The sequence below is a fragment of the Plecotus auritus genome (assembly GCF_963455305.1).
Source record: "Plecotus auritus genome assembly, chromosome: 6".
NCBI classification, from domain to species: domain Eukaryota; kingdom Metazoa; phylum Chordata; class Mammalia; order Chiroptera; family Vespertilionidae; genus Plecotus; species Plecotus auritus.
In genome coordinates, this window is record NC_137773.1 from 176,340,809 (window position 1) to 176,364,388 (window position 23,580).

Sequence of the window (23,580 nt, forward strand, 5' to 3'; positions counted from 1 at the left end):
AAAAAAGCAAGGCTTATGTAGAATAGCCCACTTCCTGGGAAGAAGCATGTGAGTTCATGGTTGCTGTGTTTCCAGTCTCTGTCTTTCATGATGGATGACCTAAGAAACCCAACTGGAAACAGCCAGCGAAGACTCCATTAGAAGGAAAGATAAGGCCACCTCCAGCACTCACCATCCAGCAGGTCCTCCTCATCATCCCTGCTGTGCTCTTCCACTGCCACCTCCTCCTCCTCCTCCTCCTCTTCCGCATCCTCCAGCTCCACGTCCGGGTCCAGGTCTGGATCGCTCCCTGAGGCGGATTCGTCTGACATGGCTCCCAGAGGTCCTCAGTGGGCATTACCGACTCATGGTGCACTGCAGGGGTCCTGGGAAGAGGACAAGAGGCAGCAGCATCAGCACGGGCTTTCCTGAGAGCATGATTCCTTCAAAGAGAAAATGCCATGAATTCCCTGGAGCTTTTCTAAGCAGGGCAAGGTAACATATCCAAACTCAACTTTGCCCACAAGTTCACTGGCCCTGCGCTATGTTTTGCTGACTCTCTGCCCACCTCAGAATCCCCACTTGTTCATTCCTTCATGCATAAACTGTTCCCTACGCACCAACTCTCCGTATCTATACATACCTATACATATCCACACATATGGCTACATAATCACAGGCACTATGCTAGGCTTTGGGGACACAGCACAAAGCAGAACAAAGCATGCTGGGAGGACTGCAGGAGGGTGTGTGCCAGAAGGAGCTGCTACTTTAGGGGGAGGGGGGACAGGGAAGTTTCCAATAACAGAGGCCAAAAGGAAGAGGCAGCCACTCAGCCATCTAGAGGGAGAATATTCTAGGCAAAGTGTGCAGCAAGGGCAGAGCCCTGGAGTGGGAGTTAACTGGAAGTGGGTCCTGCCTACAACAGGCCAGGGCCCTGCCGTGGAGCACAAAGATAGTCCACTCTCCAGCCACCCGAATGAAGGGCTTGCAGTGGGCAGCTGGCTATCCGCCAGTCACCCCTCCGAAACACGTGGCAGCCTCAGGCTGCCCATGGCGCAGAATGCCCCTGTGCCCATCTAAGCTCTCAGGCTCTGTTCTACCTCTTGGCCCCGTTCCAGCTCCATTTCTTCCAAAAAGCCTTTGTCAACTGTCCCAAACTTCTGGGATCATCTTCCCTCTTCTGAACTCCATTAGCCATAAGGGCCATGCAGACCTTCACGGAAGGCTTCATACGGGCTACCTGGCAAAGTGCTTTCTTACCTCCTCGCCCAACAGTAACCCTCTAAGGGCAGGGACTTCGCTGGGAACTGTTTCTTTGAGTCCTGGAGCTGGAAGCACGTCCTATTCAGATCATTCATTCATTCACATTCACTCGCTCATTTGCCAACCTGCTCTACTATGTCTAGTATGTGCAGGCTCTGTGCATGTCTGTCTGTTTCTCTCCCCACTTTACTATTAGCTGTAAAGCGGGGGGAAAAAAACAAGGTAAAAAGAAAGCTTTACCTTGCTTTGTGATAAAGCAAATATGTTAACATAAAGATTCACTGAGTTATTTCCATTTTTCCGCATATTTCCAATTTTTAATAATAAAATGTGGGGGAAGAACACAAGAGAAATAATCTTTTACAAGACAAGCTGCTGCAGACAACCACATCAACAATCAGGTCATCCTAAAATTCCTCCATCTCCCAAAATAAAAACTGAAACACAAGTCTCTAATTATTCAACACAAAATACTACTTCAAAGCTGATATCTCGTATTAAGGTGCAGACACAACTTGAAACAGAACTTCTATGTTCTCCTGAACAGAAAGAAACAAAATGAAGCAAGCTGGACCCTTCAGAGCTGTGGGAGACTAGAACTTAAGTTTAGACCGCTCAGTTTAAAGCCCCAGGAATTATGAATGTGTATATCCTGATGGGTCAGAAACTTAGCCTCTCAAAACAAGGAAGCAAAGAACAGCTGTGAAATGATTCAGTAACAAAATTTAAGTTTTAGCATTAATAACACACTTCCAAAAACACCCACAAAGGGCACTACGCTACAGGGAAGAGAAGTGGTCCACAAGTGCAAATCAATATAACTGATGCTGAGCTACCATCCACTAAGTGACAAAGCAGATTCCACATCTCTGAAGGAATGACTACTTATGTCTAAGTTCATTAGGTCGTAGAGAGGAAGTAGTATATCAGCTGCTTTGAAAATGAAATTTCTTTCTGAACATTAGTCTGATGAGAATTCATCAGTAACCACTCAGTGTTTGGAAGTCAGTGTTTGTAATCAGCATAACCCCTGCTCATCCTAGACTGCTTTGAGATAAGTGTTTTGCTTACAGTGTGCTTGGCTGATTATGGAGTGGCTTTTAGAGAACAGATTTTAATTAGCAAGTACGTTTAGGTCATCTGAATGCCTGTCATTTTAGAGAAGAAAAGGTGTGGTGGTGGTGAATGTCAATAGGTAGAGAAAAAAGGAAATCTTAATGTTTGCAATAGCATGGATGGACCTGGAGATATAATGCTAACCGAAAGAAGCCAATTAGAGAAAGACAAGTACCCCTTAATTTCACTTATATGTGGAATCTAATGAACAAAATAAACTAACAAAATAGAAAGACTAATCGATACAGAGACTAGACTGACGGCTGTCAGAGGGAAGGGGGGTTGGGTGGCTGGGTGAAAAAGCAAAAAAACAAAAAATCACAACTCACAGACACAGACACAGAGGGAAAGAGGGCTCGGGGGCAGCAGAAGAGAGTTAAAGGGAGGGAAAATGGTGATGGAAGGAGACTTGACTTGGGGTGGTGAACACACCATTCAATATACAGATGATGTATTATGGAACTGTCCACCTGAAACCTATTTAAAATTTTATTAATCAATGTCATCCCAATGAATTCAATAATAATGAAAAAAGCTGAAAGTACCAACTCACTGACACTGGAGCAAAGTCTCACACTTACGAAGTGTGTATGCCCCACACTGCAGTATGGAACAGGTGTTGTGTAGAAGGCATTCAGTAAACACACTGGATGACAGGAAGAAAGAAAGGAGAAAGGAGCTCCTGGTAGAACTCGATCCATGTGAACCCTGGTGCATCCCCAGTGAGGGGGGCTCTGCCTCCCGCTCAGAGAAACCAGGAGAGTGATCACGGCAGTGCTGCAGCTTAATGAGGACCTCTATTCCTACAAACAAATTCTAGGAAGCCAACTCTATCTTAATGGAACTGGAGACCTAGCTATTTAAAGGAACTCTAGAGAGAACCACTTTAAAAAGCAAACATTTAATCCCCAAGTAATATGTTAATATCTACAGCTTAATATAGTGGGTCCCTAAAAGAAGACTGTAATTATGAAGAAACCCACAGCCAATCCCAGTCCAGCCCCTTACAGCAATCTTGAGAGTGAAGGAAAAGGCTCTACTGCCCTAGATAAGTCCAAAGACAAGGACAACTGTCTATAGAGCGGTTCCTGCCCAGGAATCAGGGGAGTTAATCATGAGGGCACAGTCCTTAGACATACCCTAGGGGGGTGGGGATACACAGGAGAAACACACACACACACACTAGGGGGGTGGGGATACACAGGAGAAACACACACACACACACACACACACACACACTAGGGGGGTGGGGATACACAGGAGAAACACACACACACACACACACACACACACACACACACACACACACACACACACACACAGCCTGTGCTCACAAAGCAGACCATGCTTGGAGAGTCCCTACTGAAATCATAAAACTGCAGGCGCACCCGGCCTCTCCACAGCAGGGCAGCCCTTGCAATTTCAGAGATGTCTTTGTGGTCCTTGGCAGCATCTCGATCCTGCCTTTGATATAAAATAATCCATTCCAAATTGCCATGTCCTCATTGATTTTGTGACCTTCAGTAGTATATTGTTTCTTCAATCTCAAAGCAATTCCAACGGCAAGTGCCACTCACACTTTTTTTCATTAAGAATATAAACAGCCCAGCTGGTGTGGCTCAGTGGTTGAGTGTCAACCTATGAACCAGGAGGGCAAAGTTCAACTTCCAGTCAGGGCACATACCCGTGTTGCGGGCTTGATCCCCAGTAGGATCATGCAGGAGGCAGCCCATCAACAATTCTCTCTCATCATTGATGTTTCTTCCTCTCTGAAATCAATAGGGAAGGGGGGTTGGGTGGCTGAGTGAAAAAGCAAATATATATATATATATATATATATATATATATATATATATATATACATACACACACACTAGTGACCCGGTGCGTGAAATTTGTGCACATTAAAAGGGGATTGATTAGAGGAAATAATTTAATATTGCTATTTGCCCTTTCTCTATGATAGCAGTGTCAGAGATGAAAGAAAATGAGTAAAATGTATATGAAAACCTTTCTCCTGTCAGAGTCTGGGGCTCACCACGGGACCCAGAGTCAAGTCCCCACTCACCCATATGCACCTCAAAATTGCGTGAGACCCAGACCCGGCCAGCCCCCCCACATTGGGCTAGGTCCAGACCCGGCCAGTCCCACCCTTGTCAAGCCCTGCCGGGCAGGGGGCGTAGCCTCCGGTCCCCTGGCCTGGTGCCAGGATGGGGGGCGTGGCCTCATGTCCCGCGTCAAGCCCCGCCAAGTGGGGGGGCACAGCCTGAGGTCCCCTGTCAAGCCCCACAGGTGTGGGGGAGGGCATAGCCTCAGGTCCCTGCTGATTGCTCATTAAGGCTCCTTATGGGAACTTGGCCTCAGCTGTGGGTGCAGCCATCTTTGTGATGGAGTGATGGTCAATTAGCATATTCCCTCTTTATTAGATAGGATATAAACAAAACTATGCATTTATGCTAATTTATAAGGGGGGAAAGTCTTTTAAGAGCATGAAAACATTCAGTCCAAAACTTTAGGCAACACTCCTCTAAAAAACCCTTGAGTCAAAGATGTGGGGGGTTGAGGGGGAGTTCAGTCCATATATAGTACTCTCTGGGTACCCACAAGATCCTTCCAGTCTGTGAGATATCCACTGGGTTGGATCTTTGCTGTGCAAGACAAAGACCTGATGTGTACTTCAAACTTCCATGTAGCCCAAATGCCTTTTTAAAAAAATATATTTTATTGGTATTTTACAGAGAGGAAGGGAGAGAGGGATAGAGAGCTAGAAACATCGATGAGAGAGAAACATCGATCAGCTGCCTCCTGCACACCTCCCACTGGGGATGTGCCCGCAACCAAGGTACATGCCCTTGACCGGAATCGAACCCGGGACCCTTCAGTCCACAGGCCGATGCTCTATCCACTGAGCCAAACCGGTTTCAGCCCAAATGCCTTTTGATTATCAGTTACTTAAAAACACATTTTACACACACAAAGCTGCCACAGAACTCAACTCCCACAGCTCAAAATATTTGACTTGGAAATCTAATGAGACTTTCGGCAATTTGGAACTTAAGACAAAATAAGGAGGGAAAGGTAAACAAACACATTCAGGACTCTAAGGAGCCGGGCCACAGGAGACAACGCTCTCCAGTCTCCAGGTACCACAAAGAAAGAGAAAGTGGCATTTTAAAATGTAACAGAGAACCATGTTACATGAACATCAAAAAATATTTAAACAGTCCATGCCATACTCCAATAAAAAACTACAAGATCAATATAAAATAACTTATACACACGTGATTTTATAAATGTAATTAACCATCAAGGGCAAACTTTCTCTATGACTTAAGTTAATTCTACATTTGCAAAGTGAAATTTTTACTTTTCCCACTGGATCTTGGCCTTTAAAATGGCCAAGGGCTGAGGTTCCTTGCGTTCCCCCCTCAAAGATCCCTGGCTTAGGTCACTGGCCAGACATCCCACAGGGTCAGTCCCAGGGGGTTGAGTACGTAGGAGTAAAGCTCTAGAAGGCCACTACTAAGGGGGAGCAAATGAAAGACTCACTTCTTTCTCCATGGAATAAGCTGGAAAAAGGCGGGGGATGGTGTATGGGGAGAGGAACCGGGGGGGGGGGGGGAAGAGAATGAACAATTGAGCTGGGAAGATATGAGCTAACGCAGGGATGGTAGCTTTGGCTATGAGAAGCCACCATAGCCACTACTCCCCAGAGAAATCAGGGCTCTGAAAAATTCTCTCTCTCTCTCTCTACACACACACACACACACACACACACACACACTCTCTCTCTCTCTCTTGTACGTTAAAACATCAGCTCAGTGTAATCTGAGTGAGGGCGGTAAAAAGAGAAAGTTAAGGCTCCCAGATCTCTGAATACAGGGACTGAAACAAGAGTACAAGCAATGGGGTAAGTATGTTACCTCGCAGCTTGGGAGCCCTGTGCCTCTTTCCACACAGCTCCCGCTTCATACAGAGAGAAGGACCCACACAGCAGGGGCATGCATGGCCACTTCCTAGGCTTCCTGGAGCCCAAGCCAGCCCCGAGTTCAGAGCCGCCCAAAAGCAGGTCAGGTTTACCTGCTCGGTGGTAAGACTGAGGCTTGGAGAAAAGCCCAGTCATGCTCCAGTCCCAGCCCTCCGACGCCGTCCCCACCACTTCAGTCCCCACCACTTCAGCTCCCGGAGCTCACCGCCTCGTCCCAAAGCCCAGGCTGTGAGGCTCCTCCCCCTCCTCAGTGTCTTGTGGGCACAGAGCCACGGAGCTGGGTCTGGGTGCCTTCAAACCCAGACAAACACAAGCTGTGCACAGAGGGGATGGTGCCCTAATAACTCTGCGGTTAGCATGAACTTTGGTAAAGACTTCTCCGTATCTAGTCAACCTACTCACGAGACACAATCCTGAAAAGTTCTATGCAAATAGCATTTCAACAAATCAAAGCTTTTATAGTAGGGACCCCACGTGATGCTTCTGTAATACAACTCGGAACCACTAATTTTCTGAGTTGATGAGGATCACTTTAGATTTTCATTTTTTCTTTTAAAACAGCTATACCTCGAAGGCTGTATAGTGAGTATGGATGGTCCTTCCTAAATTGGATGACTACTCCTTTTGTGATATGTACTGTTATACTGTCAAATATTTTACAGGGAAATGTATCTACTAATGTAATTTTATTACATGGTTACCAAGTTTTTCACTTTGGCTTTGCCAGTGACTTGGACACTCTCTATATTTAGCTCCTTAAAGACATAGGTAAGCGCTGGCTCCACTTCTCCCAGTTCTAACATGAAAGGCAATGTGCAGCGTCCTTAAGATACCCAGGGTACAAGACACAAATATATTTGGTATCCCTCCTCCCCCCACCCTCTAAAAAATCAATTAAAAAAAGAAAATAAAAAAACAACACACACACACACACACACACACACACACACACACACACACACACAAAAACCAACACCACAATAACCTAGGATTAAAAAGGCTAATTAGCCTCCCAGCTCCCCCAGGCGCAGACAGGATGGCCTCTTGCTAGGGGGCAGGCCTCTCTCCCTCCTCCCCTGGGCCCGGGAACTGGAACCACCTGAGGCAAGTCTCATGGGCTCTCTGTGGAAGGCTCTAGGTCTGATCAATGTCATAAACAACAGCACCCCACAGGCAGGTGGAAATTAGACTCACCAGCTTGCCTTCCCTTCTTTGTGTAGATGTGGCCCAGTTCTGAACAGTCTTCTAAGGAGACTTACATAATCGATCCTAGATTACACGTTTCACTGGTATTTTATGGCCAAGGTTATCCAACCTGTGCCACGTTCGTAGGCTCTCTCACACACTGCAGCACGGTAGCAGGAAGGAGCTGAAGACTCAGACCACTGAACCAATCAGAGTTACTTAGGTAAACCTGCCCTGTAAGTCTCTACAGTCTAACACTAGACCTAAATACTGAAGAAAACAGTGCCATCAGAATATTAGCGAAGATAAGTGAGAAGGAAAGTGTGCCCTGACCTAAAGTCATTGCAGTGAAGGAGAAAAAGGCTGCTTCTTTCAAACTGATACCCCTACACTTTCTTTGCAAGTAAAAGGGGGACCTGCAGGAAAACCTCATTTCTGTAAACAGAAAATAATGGCTCTAACCCTTGGGAAGAAGGGCTATCTGTCAAAGACAGAAACATGGCCTGTGTGCATGCCACTGATAAATAAAGACGCTATTACTTGGAGACAAGGCCAAATTTCATTACACCAAATGGGAGGCCCAGAGAACATAAGAATTCACACAGGGACCTTATGGCCAGGAGTTGGTAGAGGGGATGAAGGGCAACGGCCTGAAGAAATATTTGAAAGGAAAGTCTCTCATAGTTATTTTGGTGCTCAAGGACACTCACTCACCCTAGTCCAGGAAGGGGTACAGTCTGGGGCTGCACCGTTTCTCTCTGACCGGGTGAGGCTGCACCCTGGAATTAAACTCCCAACCTCTGCCTCATCAGCACTCACTCTGCCAACTTACAACAGTTGGCGGCCACCATCCAAAACAGTCTAGCTGACTGACAGAGAAGAACAAAGCGGGGCACCTACAGACGACTGCAAACCCCAGTGACTGCTCTGCAGGCCAGCTTTTAAACAAGAAGGTTAATGAAGTTCCAATCTGGTCTTTCAGTCACAAGTAGTTACTGAACGTCTTAGGGCAGGGGTCCTCAAACTACGGCCCGCGGGCCACATGCGGCCCGCCGAGGACATTTATCCGGCCCGCCGGGTGTTTTTGCCGCTGCTGCCTGTCCTGCTTAGCAGCCGACTCGTCCCGGGCTCGCAGTGCGCATAGGAATTTGTTCATAGTTTGTTTTTGTTTTTAACTATAGTCCGGCCCTCCAACGGTCTGAGGGACAGTGAACTGGCCCCCTGTTTAAAAAGTCTGAGGACCCCTGTCTTAGGGCCTATTCTCAAGTGGACATGGTCGCAGCCCTGCAGCCAAAATAAAAGTGCCCCCAAGAGAGAAGCGCCCCTGCAGCCGCTCCGCGCCCTTCAGAAGGCTCCGCTCTATGCACACACTGACACCAGGACAGAGGTGCCACGCAAAGCCCTAAAAAACCCATGATGTAACTTTGCTTTCCAAAAGTTGTCTTTCTCTGGGCGGCCTCTAACCTGGACAGGAAGGAACTAACTTTTAAGTGAGATCTGAAAATAGCCACGGCACGTGGAGGGAATTATCTGGGAGGAACTTCAGTGAAAGGAAGGAGATCTCTTTTTTAAAAAATATATTTTTTATTAATTTTTCACAGAGAGGAAGGTAGAGGGAGAGAGAGTTAGAGACATCGATGAGAGAGACATATCGACCAGCTGTCTTCTGCACACCCCCCACTGGGGACGTGCCCGCAACCAAGGTACATCCCCTTGACCGGAAATGAACCTGGGACCCTCCAGTCCGCAGGCCGACGCTCTATCCACTGAGCCAAACCGGTTTCGGCGGGAAGGAGATCTTGATCTGTGGAGGACAAGCTGATACTCTGGGTACTCTACCAGCTGGTAACTAACCCCCCCGACACACACATCTGGGCCTTTTCCAGGGTCAGGGGAGTCAACATTTTCATTCCCTGCAGACTTAACAATGAGTTAAACAATCACAAAAAGTACTACCAAATGCTTCAGCCCAGAAAAGAGTTAAGAAGAAATACCCCTTCTCTGCAAAATGATAAAGCAGATGCTATGGTATCACTGCTACATTCTGATGATTTTTGATAAACGCAGTGGGGACAGAGCGGAGTGGGGGGGACAGAGGCAGGGGACATGGAGAACATGACTTATAACAAACCAAGAGGTTCTTTTACTAAAGTGCACACTCTCTGTGCCCTGGCATAAAGAGGCTCTGAGATCTTGGATCAGGCTGTTCTTGAAGCTTCAGAGAAGAACAGAAGTGATGACTGAGAACCAATACTTGGAAAGCTCTTACATTGTATGAAACCAGAACCATTACTTAAGGCTGCAGCCTCCTAGGGAACTAACTAGTCAACAAAGAACACTGAACGGCCGTAGAGGTCCATTTTTAAAAAGGAGGGAAAAGATGGTTCAGCACAGAGAGCGCCAACATTTCAAGTGCCAAAATCAGAAAAAAAAATTCAGGCTGTTTTTAATAAGTTACATCACTCACGTCAGAAATTGACTCATACCTACAAGTTATTAAAATTGACAAAACAGCTCATCACTGTGGAAGATTTGGTGGTCTCTGGAATGTCTCCATCTACTGGCAGAATCACAGCTCCAAATATTCAGCTCAACAAAAACTTAAGAAACAACTACCTTCTACTGAAGAGCAAACAGGTCAGGTCAGGCCAAGCATTAAGAGGAGTTCAGCCCTAGCTGGCTCAGTGGATGGAGTGCCAGCCTGTGGACTGAAAGGTCTCGGGTTCGATTCCGGTCAAGGCACATGTGCTGGTTGCAGGCTCGATCCCCAGCAGGGGGCATGCAGGAGACAGCCGATCAACAATTCTCTCTCATCAATGATGTTTCTCTCTCTCTCTCTCTCCCTTCCTCTCTGAAATCAATAAAAAAAGAGGAGTGCAGTCCAAAGTGAGTTCTGAAGAAAGAGTTGAACAGAGGTAATTGGCAGGGGGGATGATGACAGGAGACTAGCTGTGTGGACTGGGGAAGAGTTCGAAGACAGGGAACTCTATAAACAATGTTTCAGAGACAAGAAAGAGCAGAACATGTTCCAGGAACCCATGAAGCCTGTATTACTGCGGCCTAAAGGACAAGTGTAGTGGAGGAGAGGAAGATAAGCCTGGAGAAGTCAAGGCCAAGGTCAGAGAGCGCCCTGACACAAGCTGGGGGGGCTGGCCTTTATCCCCCGAGGAGGACCTGGAGTGACGCGGTCAGACCTGTCTTTCACAAAGAGCACGCACGCTGTACCACAGCTATACGCCGTTTCACACTGTAAACAGACTCCAGCTCCTTTTTCAATGTAACGTGGGCAAGTCACTTACCCTCTCCCAGCCAGCGTCCTCACCTGCAAAATGGAGGTCCCCTACCTTCTTCTATGAAGAGGAGCAGGTGTACGTGAGGAGAAGTGTAAACTGTACTAGGACGATACACAGCTCAGTGCTCAGCACGCTGTAAGTACTGAGAACACAGTCTGGAAGGAAAGCGTGCGATAAGGCATGAAGCAGGTGGGGTAAGAGGAGAAGGAAACAGCAGCCAGGTAACGAGCCAGAGGAAAGGCCGGGTTTGAGAACTTAGGCGGTAAAACACCAGGGCTAGTGAAGTGCTGCTCTCCTGGCGGCCACGAGGAAAAGACACGGGGTTTCTCTTCCAGGTGCCCCTGCAGGGCCTGGGGAGCTGCTGTCCCCTCCTGTCGCACTGCTGAGACAGCGGGTAGGTCACGAGTGGGAGCTCTTTGGCATCAGAGGGACCCAGGTGAAGGGCTCCACTTAACTGGAGCAAACGGCTTACCTCCTCCTCCTCTGGGCACTGACACCTACACTTCAGGGGTGGTGAGGGTTCACGCAACATAGGACCCGGCAACAGAATGAGCACTCAGTAACGTAGCACAACGCACACGAGTCCCACCTGGATGTGAAGCTTACTTTACAATGGCTCTCAGGAAAGCACTAAGCCTTCTCACAGCTCCAGCCCGTCTGGAACCTGGGAGCCGACACCCAGTACATCTGCACGCTCGCTCTCAGAGAGACAACTGAGGATCCGCTTAGGGAGAGCTTGTTTTTATTTCCACTATGTGTGTAACAACTTTCACCATAGTATGCGCTATCTGGTTTCTAAACAAATAAAACCGGTTTTGGGGAGCTCATCTCTGGAGACGGCAACTGGGATACTGTACAGTTTTACCCAAAAGTTAAGTAAAAACTTGGCCCCAAGCCCAGAAAACAGGCATTCCTCCCAGACAAAACTGGATAAACCAAGCCTACAAACAATGTGTGGAGAAAACAGTCCAGAGGCAAGAACCCACAGCCAGCCCACGCTGAAGGGCCTCCGGTAGTGCGGAAGGGAACCAAGTAGGGCTCTGGAACGGATCGGTTCAGATCTGAAGCAGTCGGGTGGGGCAGAAGTTAAGCGAGTGTAAGACGCCGAAGTTACTAAATGAAAAGTATCTGGGACATAGATATTCTCGTCTTACGCCAGAGATAAGGGTTATGGAAGCAATAAGAACCAAATGCTCTACCCACATTAAGATTCAGACTCATTATGAGCAAGGCAGCTGGGGACATAACCCGGGGAAGGAAGAAGATCAGCAGAGACAAAATTTAAACACATTAAATGTGGAAGAGTAACAGTTCCCACCTCAACAGGCTACTTTGTTGATGCTGCTGTTTCAGATTTGATTTCTCATAAGGAATGTATCATTAGGGTACTTCACAAGGCATTATCTGCTACTTTTACTTATGAAATAGCAAGAGAAGTGAATCTTCAAGGGACAAAAACTTGCTAAAATGCCCTTGAAATGGAATTGTTCTGTAAGATGCTGCCAGAGCACATGGTTTTGATTTTTTTTTAAAAAAAAAATCAAGCTTTTAAAAAACAAACCAAAAAATAAAAGAAATCAAGCTTTTAATACACAATCTGAAATAGCCACTGCAGAGTCAGTAGATGAACAGCAAGTCCCCAGACTCACAGACGAGACAAGGTCACAGTCTCTCACGAAGGAATCTGGGCTGAGAGCACCATTTGGGTCAATTGGTGAATTCAAATTTGCCCTAATCAGAGCATGCCAGACAAACCTGGTGACGTTCATGAACAAAGCTACCAACGTGGGAAACAGATGACTCTGCCAAGGAGGCTTCTGACCTACCAGAGAAGGAAGAGCCTTTCTGAGAACAGATACAGCAGAGCAAATTTCAGGGGAAGATTTTTTTCTTTAAAGAACTGAACACTTCAAAATGGTGAAATGTATGGTATGTGAATTATATTTCATAAGAAAGGAAAGAGAAAGTTAAACTAAGACTCTACGGGACAGAGAACATAATTTTGCCTGGAAAGGCTGGTGAAGGCTTCCCGGAGGCGGCGGCGGCAGACCTGACTGTTACAGGACAAACAGAGCTTCCCTTCAGGAGAGCGCAACGACGCCTTCAGGGAGAGGGAGGGTTCATGCGGAAGTCAGTTCTGTGGGACCAGAGGCCAGGGGAGTAAATGGGAAACCGACTGCAAGAGATGGGAAGTAGACGGGCCAGATCTTGATCCAGCAGTGCCCCGAGGACCTTGCTAAGGAGTCTGAGGACCTTGCTAGGGAGTCTGAACTTTGTTCTATACAAGGATTGGCAAATACGTGGCTGTTGGCACCACTTTTCCTGTCTGCCCGGCAGACATAACTATATGTCACTGAGCCCTTCTCTGCTGAGCTCAAGAGTTGACTCAATATCAGGTCCACGCAATCCTCCCACAGTCCACGTGCCCCCAACAGGAGGAATCGCTAAAGGATCACAGCAGGGACGTAGCACCAGAAACTTGTTTGGGGAGCAGAACGGTGCTGTGGTTCCACATGTGCTAGTAGGGCATTTCTGAAACCATCTTCTCACAGCTGGTAGGCATTTCAAGGGGCTCAGTTGGCTGGAGTGCTGTTCCATACACTAAAAGGTTTCGGGTTCAATTCGCGGTCAGGGGAGAGGTTGTAGAAAGGCGCATTTAGGAGGCAGGCAGAGAATCACCACAATGCAGAATCCTAGAAGTGAAGGTCAGTGTATCCTTGGTTTTTTGTTTGGTTGTTAATCCTCACCCGAGCACATTTTTCCATTGACTTTTTAAAAAAGATATATTTTTATTGATTTGAGAGAGGAAGGGAAAGGGAGAGAGACAGAAACATCAATGATGAAAGAGAATCACTGATATGCTGCCTCCTGCACGCCCCATACTTCAGATCAAGCTCACACCCAGGCATGTGCCCTGACCGAGAATCGAATTGTGACCTCCTGGTTCATAGGTCATCGCTCAATCACTGAGCCACACTGGCTGGGCTATTTTCTTATATATATATTTTTTAGAGTGGAAGGGAAGGGGAGAGACAGAGAAAAACATTTATGTGAGAGAGATACATTGATTAGTTGCCCCGCACGCACCTCACCCAGGGCTAGGGATTGAGCCTGCAACCAAGGCTGTCTTGATTGCCTCCTCTTTATCGAATACATACATGTTCAATAAATATCTGCTGGGTGGGTGGGTGGGTGGGTGGGTGGATGGATGGATGGATGGAGACAAAGACCCCAAAAAATGTTTGAGCCCCATTTAGGTGAACTACTTCACTAAGCACTTTATGTGAGAGTAAATAAGGTAGACTCACAACCCTACGAGGCAGCATTGCCATGACTCTCCTCCCTACATTTCAAGATGAGAAAACAAGTTTCTGAACTGCCCAAGTTAAAGAGCAGTATCAGAGCTAGGATTGCAAATCAAGTCCTCGCTCTTAAGGAAACACTGTTAATTTTTATTAGGGTAGAAAATAGCAAGGTAAATGTTTAAGAAAGAAAATGTTTTTATTAGAGACACACACTAAGTGACAATGGCTGAGGTTAGCCAATAAGAAATTTTTTTAATAAGTGGGGAGGATAATTGAAAGAAAAAAATTGGGGAAATGTTGATAATTGCGGAAACTGGGTACATGGGGCTCATGATACTATACTCCCTACTGTTGTATGTGTTTGAAATTGTCCATAATAATAAGTCTACTCATGTGCAGCTCCCCTCGCTGCAGAGATGGTAGGGAGTGGGGGGTTGGTCAAACCAAGGGAGAAAAAACATCAAGGAAAACAATCTTTGTCTGGGCAACAAGGAATTCACCTCAGAGACGGTGTGCAGGAGAAAAACAGGACCAGAAACCAGACCACAAAGAATCAAGAGACACAGCTAAAGCAGGTAAGAAAATGGCAGTAAAGGTGCATTTTAGATCAAAGAGACAGGGAGAGGAAGGAGGGGCTAGAGCAGCACAGGAGGCCCAGGGCCAGCAAAGTCACTATGGTTCCCCCTTGTATGGAGGTAAAAACAAAAAGGGGAGGGAAGGAGGATAGAAAGAAGCTAGAAGGATAAACTGATTAACAAACCAATTGATCAATCAGTTAATAATAGTATAGATGAAATAAACACATGACAAATGCTCATCCTCCTCAACGAGGAAATGTAAATTATTAGTTATCTGTGCTTCAAATTGGCAAAGATTAAAAATATTGATGCCGAAACCGGTTTGGCTCAGTGGATAGAGCGTCGGCCTGCGGACTGGAGGGTCCCAGGTTCAATTCTGGTCAAGGGCATGTACCTTGGTTGCGGGCACATCCCCATTGGGAGTTGTGCAGGAGGCAGCTGATCGATGTTTCTCTCTCATCGATGTTTCTAGCTCTCTATCCCTCTCCCTTCCTCTCTGTAAAATATCAATAAAATATATTTAAAAAAAATATTGATAATGTTCAGTGCTAGAGGAGAAATATAAATTGATACACTATTTATTGGGTAATATCTAGCAAAATTTTAAACCTGCTGTAGGAAATGGGAATCTGAGGGGCAGAGAGAGCTCAACTCAAGTGAGGCAGTGCAAACTGCTGGCAACCAAGACATCCCATTGTCCACAGCATAATCCTTGACACAGAAATTCCAGTTGCAGGATTTTATTCTAAGTATGTATACAAAGTGTAAAAATAGGTATACAATGTATACAAAGAGATATACAAAGATACATATCTTCAAGGATGCTTGTAACTACAAATAAAACAAATGTCTATCACTAGGGACTAAAAAAATGGATGCAAGCACACAATATAATACTATGTAACTATTAAAAGATATGATTTTTAAAAAAAGATATGATTGATATATGTCCTAAACTTGGGAAAATACTAAAGCATTAAATGGGGGGGGGGGGAGGAGGAAGCAAGTTACATAAGAGTAGATACAAGGTGATTCCCATTTCTGCAAAGAGGATTTCTCGCCCACACACGTTAGCATACACAATGGGAGGGCAATGTGGATAAATGCAGACCAAATTCTTAATAGTAGTTAACAATGAGACACTGAATTATGGATTATTTTCCTTATATATATATATCTGCTTATGTATAACTCTCATCGATGGTGCTCTAAAACCTTAACTGGGTGCTAATACCTCCAATGTGCCTAAGCTGACTCAAGTTGTCCATGTTTTTATTGCTTCTAATTTATACTGTAACAACTTCCTTCTCAACATCTCAACACTGCTTGCGAAAAGACTTCAGTTAACAGTTGCTTGCCACATTTAAAGTGCCTTACGCTTTGTCTCAGTGTCCTTTTATCTCATGTCAGTGTTTATCTTTAATGCAACTACAGTTACTGTCATGCTTTCCTCTCCTCAGCCTGTTACGTTTGTCATCTGCATGACGGAATACTCTATGTAGCTTTGTTAAGTTTCCTCACATCTGGCCTTCAGTGGAATTACTATGTGGTCTGTTCAACCATGAAATGAAATCAAAGTAATTTAGGTAGTATATTCTCTCAAGTTATTTACCACTAAGAACTGGCATAATTCCAGAACGTCTAGGTTAATAACTCAGAACACACAGCCTCCTAACAGAATATACCAGTTTCAGTGTTAGCACAATATTAGGCTGAGCAAAAAAACTAGTAATAAGTTCAAATTCCTAAATAAAGTTTGGGCAAATAATCTTATAGTACCCTGAATATGACGACAGTGAACTCAGCTGAGTCTCCAAAAGGTCCATCAGCCGACAAAAGTCGCAACATCCTAATGTTGAATCCACTACGCACTCCAGGGCTGGCCAGTGTTTGTCTGGAGACCTTGTGGCCCAAACTGACGTAGTCCCTCGTCTTCACACGAGGACGAAGTGCTCAGATTAGTAGGCGGTGGGAGATCTGGATAACGCCAATGAAGAACTGCTAGACCCAAAGGGAACTTCTGCAAGACCCAGAGGGCAAGAATAGCCCCTGGCCTCAAAACCATGGACATATGAAATGAGCAACACATTTTCACAGCAAATTGAAGATTCCTTTTAGCAACCTGGACATAGGAAGGCAGAGGAATGTTGTCTTTGGGAATACAAAGATCAGACACGGCCGTGAAATCAGAACTGTCATTAGACCACTAACTCCACAGGGATGACTTCCTGTCATTTCATGCGCTGCGGTCATTCATCTGTTCACTCAACCAGCATTCACTGAGCAGCTACTCTGCGTCAGAAGTGGTTAGGCACTGGATATGAAAATAAGTAAGACAAAGTCCTGACCTCAAGTAGGTCACAACCTAGGCATGGAAAACACAAAAATACTGCAAGTTAAGAGTACAGTGTGGTTATGAAAAAAAGCTGACTGACCACAAAGGCCACACAAAGGAGAGGTTTTCAGCTTAGTCTGGAAAGCAGCAAGGGAGGCTTTGAGGAGATGGTAGAGCCTGAAGTCCCGGTCAATTCAAGCCTGAGTCAGATGGGCACGCTGGGACCTTCCAGGAGTTTACTATGGAGCCTTAAGGGCCAGAGGAATTGTCGTGAGGAGGGACCAGACCAGAAGACACCCAAGAGGCCGGGTCATAAAGGTCCTTGTGAGATGCTGACCTAGAGCCACACGAGGAGCTAGATGTTCACAGTATGTCAAGGCCAGAGGAATATTATTTACTTTTAACTGGAGTTAAAGACCACCGAGCACAGAGGTGGATTTGACTAAGGAAGACTAGAAGAGATTTAGAGCCAGTTATTTTGAATCCCTTACTTATTTTTCTCTTGCCTTTTTCCCCCTCTCACAGGGAAAAAATAAAACCAAACAAGTCTATAACAAAACTGTGAACCTTCTGTTCATCAAAAATATTTCTGAACAGAGTGCTAGATTCTATCAAAGTAGCTCAAATTAGAGGAAGACGACATCTGGAGACTTTCCAACATCTGGCACCCTCCAGGCAAAAAGACTAAAGTCAAGTCTCTGATGGCAATAGAAGCTAGAGAAACATCCAAAACGGGCCGCACAGAACACCATGCTGCTTGGCATACCCTCACACTCTGCCAATGGGAATGCCCACTGTTCCCCAAACAAGGACATGCCAACAGTTACGTCTGGCTTTTCCATAGGAACTTCCAGGAAAAAAAAAACCCCAGTGCCAGGAATAACCCTGGACTTTATAGTGTGAACTCTTGCCCACCGTGTACCTTGACAATTCTCTCACCTGCCCAGGGTGCCAATGGGTGAACACAGTAGGCTGCCTCCCTCACCAGACAAGGAAACTGAGCCCCTCATCCATGCACAGAACTCAGCTACACTCCTACTACTAGTACCGCTGAGAACAGTGCCCCTGTCACTCACTGGCTACAGTAACTCCTAGCAGCAAGCCCTGACCCCCACAAAGGCCCAGACCAGGGGTGGGCAAACTTTTTGACTCGAGGGCCACAATGGGTTCTTAAACTGGACCGGAGGGTCGGAACAAAAGCATGGATGGAGTGTTTGTGTGAACTAATATAAATTCAAAGTAAAGGAGCGGAGGGGAGAGCAAGAGAACTGGATAGAACAGCCGAATCCGGCCCGCGGGCCGTAGTTTGCCCATGGCTGCCCCAGACCGTCATCTCCAGTCCTCACCACCACCTGCAGAGAAGGTTGTATTAGCCCCATTTCACAGATGGGAAAACAATGACTAAAAAACAAAGCTGACAGAGGTTACCAGCTTACCCAGGTCAAAAAGCAAGCACAAGTTGGAGGTAGATGACTCCAAAGACCATGCTCTTCCCACTGTACTACGCACCTTAGAAGTTTCCTAATAAAATAAAAACCCTAAGCCTTCTTTCAAAAAGTGTCTCAAGTTCATCCATTTGAGCAAGAGGTAGACAAATCATTTCCTTGAGCAATCACTTTGCCTTCAAAGCAATAAATAAATCAGTTTTTATTTTCTTAGAGATATTTCAAAGAATGTATTTTTTGCCCTGGCCAGTGTGGTTCAACTGGTTGAAAGCTGTCCCATGCACCCAGGGGTCGCCGGTTCAATTCCTGGTCAGGGCACATGCCAAGGTTGCAGGCTCAGTTCCCAGTAGGGGGCCTGTAGGAGGCAACCCGATCTATGTTTCTCTCTCATATCAATGTTTCTCTCTCTTCCCCCCTCTCCCTTCCTCTCTGTAAAATCAATAAAATCATATGTATTTTTTAAAGAATGTATTTATCTAATTGCTTTCATTTTAAATGTCTTCACTTATTTTTGGCCAAATATTGAGAGAGAGAGAGAAGAGAGCAAAGGACAAAATTCCATTTTACTAGATCAGAAAAGAGATTACAATTAAAGCAAAAAACTATTCAAATATAATTTACATTCTATTTTATGCAGTACAAATTAAGAGGCGATTTCAGTGTCTTACCTCAATCTTATTCTTCCTGTTCTAGGGGCCAGCACTCCAAGTGATCAGCAAACTCCCAGCCTACATACAGTGAACCAGACAATGGGGTGAGCAACGCCTTCGTGCTCCCAAAACCCCAGTGGGAAGGAAAGTGGGCCGGCTTCTTGGGGAACCTGAGCACACACACACAGCATCTGTGAATCATCCCCATCCAGACACCGAAACAAAATGTTTACCTTGTGGTCTGTCTACAGGAGCACTAAGTTCCCAGGTGGATTTAAATAAAACAATGCAAAAACAATCCCCTACCAAGTGAACACATTCTAGCTAATCTTTTTCTATGGAAATATATGAAGATAATCAATGTCACTCATCAAAATCAATCCTTTATAAAAACCTTATTCAACGGCTTTACTGATCAGAAGCTTGATATACCTGAATCGCTTCTTCCTTCTTAGACTTACCGCCACTTCTGAACTAAGAACTACTACTATTAAAATGTCAAAAATATCACCATTGTGAAGGTGCCCAACCCAGTGCCCGGCATAACTCAACAGATATTGGTTTATGAAAGAATGAATTTCTTAAGACAGAAAATTTCAGAGAGACAAAGAGAAAGAATACAATTGGCCCTAACCGGTTTAGCTCTGTGGATAGAGTGTCGGCCTGCGGACTGAAGGGTCCCAGGTTTGATTCCGGTCAAGGGCATGTACCTTGGTTGCGGGCACATCCCCAGTAGGGGGTGTGCAAGAGGCAGCTGAATCAATGTTTCTCTCTCATCAATGTTTCTAACTCTCTATCCCTCTCCCTTCCTCTCTGTAAAAAAAAATCAAAATATATTTTTTAAAAAAAGAATACAATTGAAGGAACATGCATTTTTTTTTAATTAAGGGGAAAACAATTCCCAGAACTATCAATGTAACTACAAACAAGTCAAAATTACCTCACACCTCCCCTGAGAATGTCCGAGTATACTAGACTCCAGCTAGCAGTACCTCCTAGCACTAACTAAGCTCGCAGGGCTGTGATTCTGATCCTGTTTTTCCACATGGGGGTGCCCTCTCCTCCATGCACAAGACACCAACTTCTGCATGAAGACTACCTCCAGAGCGCTGTGCACAGCTGCTGGCCTGCGAACTGGAGTTTGCCCACTCAGGGATGAAGAAGAGACACCCTTTACGGACTGAATTCACTGAAGACAGGTGACTCTTCCAGGGAGGATGAAGTCCTGTGAGAGCTGACAGTCAAGTCCTAACAGATTCGCCCGGCTGGTGTGGCTCAGTGGGTGAGTGCTGTCCCATGAACCAGGAGGCCACAGTTCCATTCCCAGACAGGGCACAGGCCGAGGTTTCCAGATCGATCCCCAGTAGGGGGCGTGCAGGAGGCGGCGGATCAATGATTCTCATCATGGATGTTTCTATTCCTCCCTCCTCCCTTCCTCTCTCTGAAATCAATTTGGAAAAAAAAAAAAAAAAGATCTAACAGATTCAACATAATGACTTCATAGCAGTAGGAAAAAGTAAAGTTCCATGAGTGTAGGGATATAAAGAATTAAAACTTTCTTATTAAATTCATTGGGCGACATCGGTGAATAAGACTACATAGTTTCAAGTGTCCAGGTCTGTAACGAATCAGCTGTCTGTTGCATGGTGTTCACCACGCCGTCAAGTCTCCTTCCGTCACCGCATATGGGACCCATACAAGAACTTTTAACAACATAAACCGCTAAAGTTCTCACATCCCTCTCCGGAGCTGCCCACATGTAGCCATGACACCGAAAGTAAGTGAAAACAAGCCTAGACTGAGATTTCTAAAGACTGGACTGAAAAAAAAAAAAAAACACAAAAAACTCCCTAGAATGTGCATATACTTGGGGGTCTACGTTTGCCTATCGTTACAAACAGCAGCCACAGGGCTGCAAAGCGAGTGTGAGTCACGATTCACACACAAAGGAGGACCAGACAGGCACGGAGGAGAGCTCTGAACCCACACGCCCCGAGGACGTGCTTGGCTCCGAACCCGTGCGCGATCGCTCCCATGCTGACCTGGGGTAACAAGGGGTGGGCCGCACGGGGCTCTCCTCGGGAGCAAACTCATTCAACCCCCCACACACACGCCCCTCGCAGCCCCTCGCCCAGCGCAGCCCGCCCCGCCCGCCAGCCGCACGGGCATGGAGGCTCACAGACCGGAGTCGCCCGCGCCCCCGCAGCCAGAGGTCAGCCTCCGTCGGAAGCCCCCTCGGCGCGCCTCCCTCGTGCCGCTCCCGGCCCCGCGCCGCCAGGGCCCACCCGGAGCCGAGGCTCCAATCTCAGCGGCCCCCCGCCCTCAGCCTCACCCTGACGCCCAGGGAGCCCACACGCCAGCGCCGGGGACCCTCCTGCGACACCCCCCGCCTGGGGACCGGGCAACGACCGCGGAGGGAGAATCCAGCACTTGGCTCAACCCCCGGGGCCCAGCCGGGCTCGGCCTTTCCAGGAACTAACCGCCGGTAACCTCGGGGAAGCTGAACTCTCCGCGCCTCTCCTCCCCGCACACCCGGCTCGGCCAAGTTTCCCGACCTCGGGGAGCGGGGGCGGGGGAGACGGACGCGCCGCACCGCGCCGCGCCTCGGGGTCCGCGCCCCCAGAGGCCCCCGGAATTCCGAACGCGAACCCCGCGTTCGCCCCACAATGGCCGGCCTCCAGGGCGTCTGCCCCGGGCGCTAGGAGCGAGCGCCGCCGGGGCTAAGCCTCCGCGCCCCTGTGCCTCCCTCCCCCGCTACAAACCCCCGAACATCCAGCCGCCGGGCCCGGGGCGAAGCTAAGGTCCCCCCAAGCCTCCGGCCCCTGAGTTTCCCGGGTCGGACCCAGCGCCCCAAGGCCCGGGTCGCCGGGACCGGCTGGCTGGCTGTCCCAGGCCGCCGAGCGCCGGGCCCGGGCCGGGTCTCCTCTGGGCCCCATTGTTGCGGGTCCCGGCGGCCGAGCGGGGAGCGGGACCGGCAGCGGCACTCACCTCCGGCGCCGCGGCTCCAGGCCGCGCCGGGCCGGGCAGGGCCTCGCGCCTCGCGTTCCGCGGCGCCCGCCTCGGCGGGGTCCGGGCGGCAGGGGCGGGGGTGGCGGCCGAGGCGGGAAGCAGCCGGCCAGGCCCGGACGCCGCGCACTGGCTCCGGCCGAGCGCCTGGCTTCTCTGGTGGCGGCGGCGCTCGCAGCCTCCGCTCGCGGTCCGCGCCTGAAAGCGTCCCCCCCCCGCGGCCCGCGCGCCCGGCTGCCCGGCCGGGAACACACGCCGCCGAGAGGAACGTTCCGCCGGGAGCGGGCGGCGGCCGTCCTACCCTCGCGCAGGGAAGGGTGCAAATTAGGTGATGAAATTGTAGAAGTGTGTGTTCCCCAACTGTGTCCACAAGACTAGATCTGCCGAGTGGCCGAGAGAAATCAGGCAAGAAAAAGAAAGAAAAGATCCAAACTGGAAAGGAAGACATAAAATGATTTCTGTTCCCGGGTGACATCATCTCTTACATGTAGAAAACTCTCAAGATTCCACACACGAAAAAAGGGAGAGCTAATAAATTAATTCAGCAAAGTTGCAGGATACACAACCAACACGCTTAGTTGCATTTCTACACACCGACCCTTGAGTGGAGCCGCGATCCCGCCCCGCACAGCGCTGTCTAAACCACAGATGCCCGTGTCGGGAGGACGGGCGGGCGGGCGGCGCACAATCCACGGCCGGGATCCCCCCGGGGATGGTCCAGGGCCGGTCCGACGGAAAGGGTTTGCACCCCGCCAGCCACCAGAGAGACGCGCTGGCCACTCGGTACTTCCGTGGAGCCTCGGTTCCTCCTCGTGCCTCCCTTGGGGGTAACCTTGAGGGCTCCTTAGGATTGAATGAGTTGATGGACGTGCCTGGCGCGGAGAAATGGGGCTCAGCGTTGGGGCAAGGCCATTGCTGATGCTACCAATGGTTATGGCCACCATCGCCTCCTGCAGAGGCCGGCACAGCCCTCGGGACCCCTGAAATGGGTGCGCACCACGTAACTCGGGTTTCCCACGCCCTGTCCCGTTTCCCCGTTGACTGAAGCTGTCTTCGGAATTCCCTGGAAAAGAAGCGGCACAAGAAAAGCTTTCTCGATCACTGACACTGAAGGGGAGACTAAGGGTGCAGGTTCTGCTTCCTCAAGTTGGCAATTGCTGCCACGTGGGCTCCAGGGAAAAAGAGCTTACTGTGTCTGCTTGTCTCCACCACCAGGCCAGGTCCTCCTCCCCCTCCTCCCCCTCCCCCTCCCCCTCCCCTCTCCCTCCCCCTCCTCCTCCTCCTCCCCCTCCTCCTCCTCCTCCCCCTCCTCCTCCTCCTCCCCCTCCTCCCCCTCCCCCTCCCCTCCCCTCCCCCTCCTCCTCCTCCTCCTCCTCCTCCTCCTCCTCGTGAACACTGGCCAGATGAAGAAAACATTCTGACAGCGGATTTTTT

At 48.0% G+C, this 23,580-nt stretch overlaps 1 protein-coding gene across 2 annotated transcripts in view; it reads right to left on the reverse strand.

Moving 5' to 3' along the window:
- Nucleotides 1-22,298, reverse strand: part of RAD54L2 (RAD54 like 2) — a 54,504-nt gene extending 32,206 nt beyond the window's left edge. For both annotated transcript variants that reach the window (XM_080675332.1, XM_080675333.1), the window contains exons 1-2: nucleotides 22,129-22,298; nucleotides 173-365 (exon numbers count right to left, since the gene is read on the reverse strand). In XM_080675332.1, coding sequence (XP_080531458.1) covers nucleotides 173-311 — 139 coding nt within the window. In that variant the 5' untranslated portion in view covers nucleotides 312-365; nucleotides 22,129-22,298. The remainder of the gene's footprint in view (nucleotides 1-172; nucleotides 366-22,128) is intronic.
- Between the last annotated feature and the right edge of the window lie 1,282 nt (nucleotides 22,299-23,580).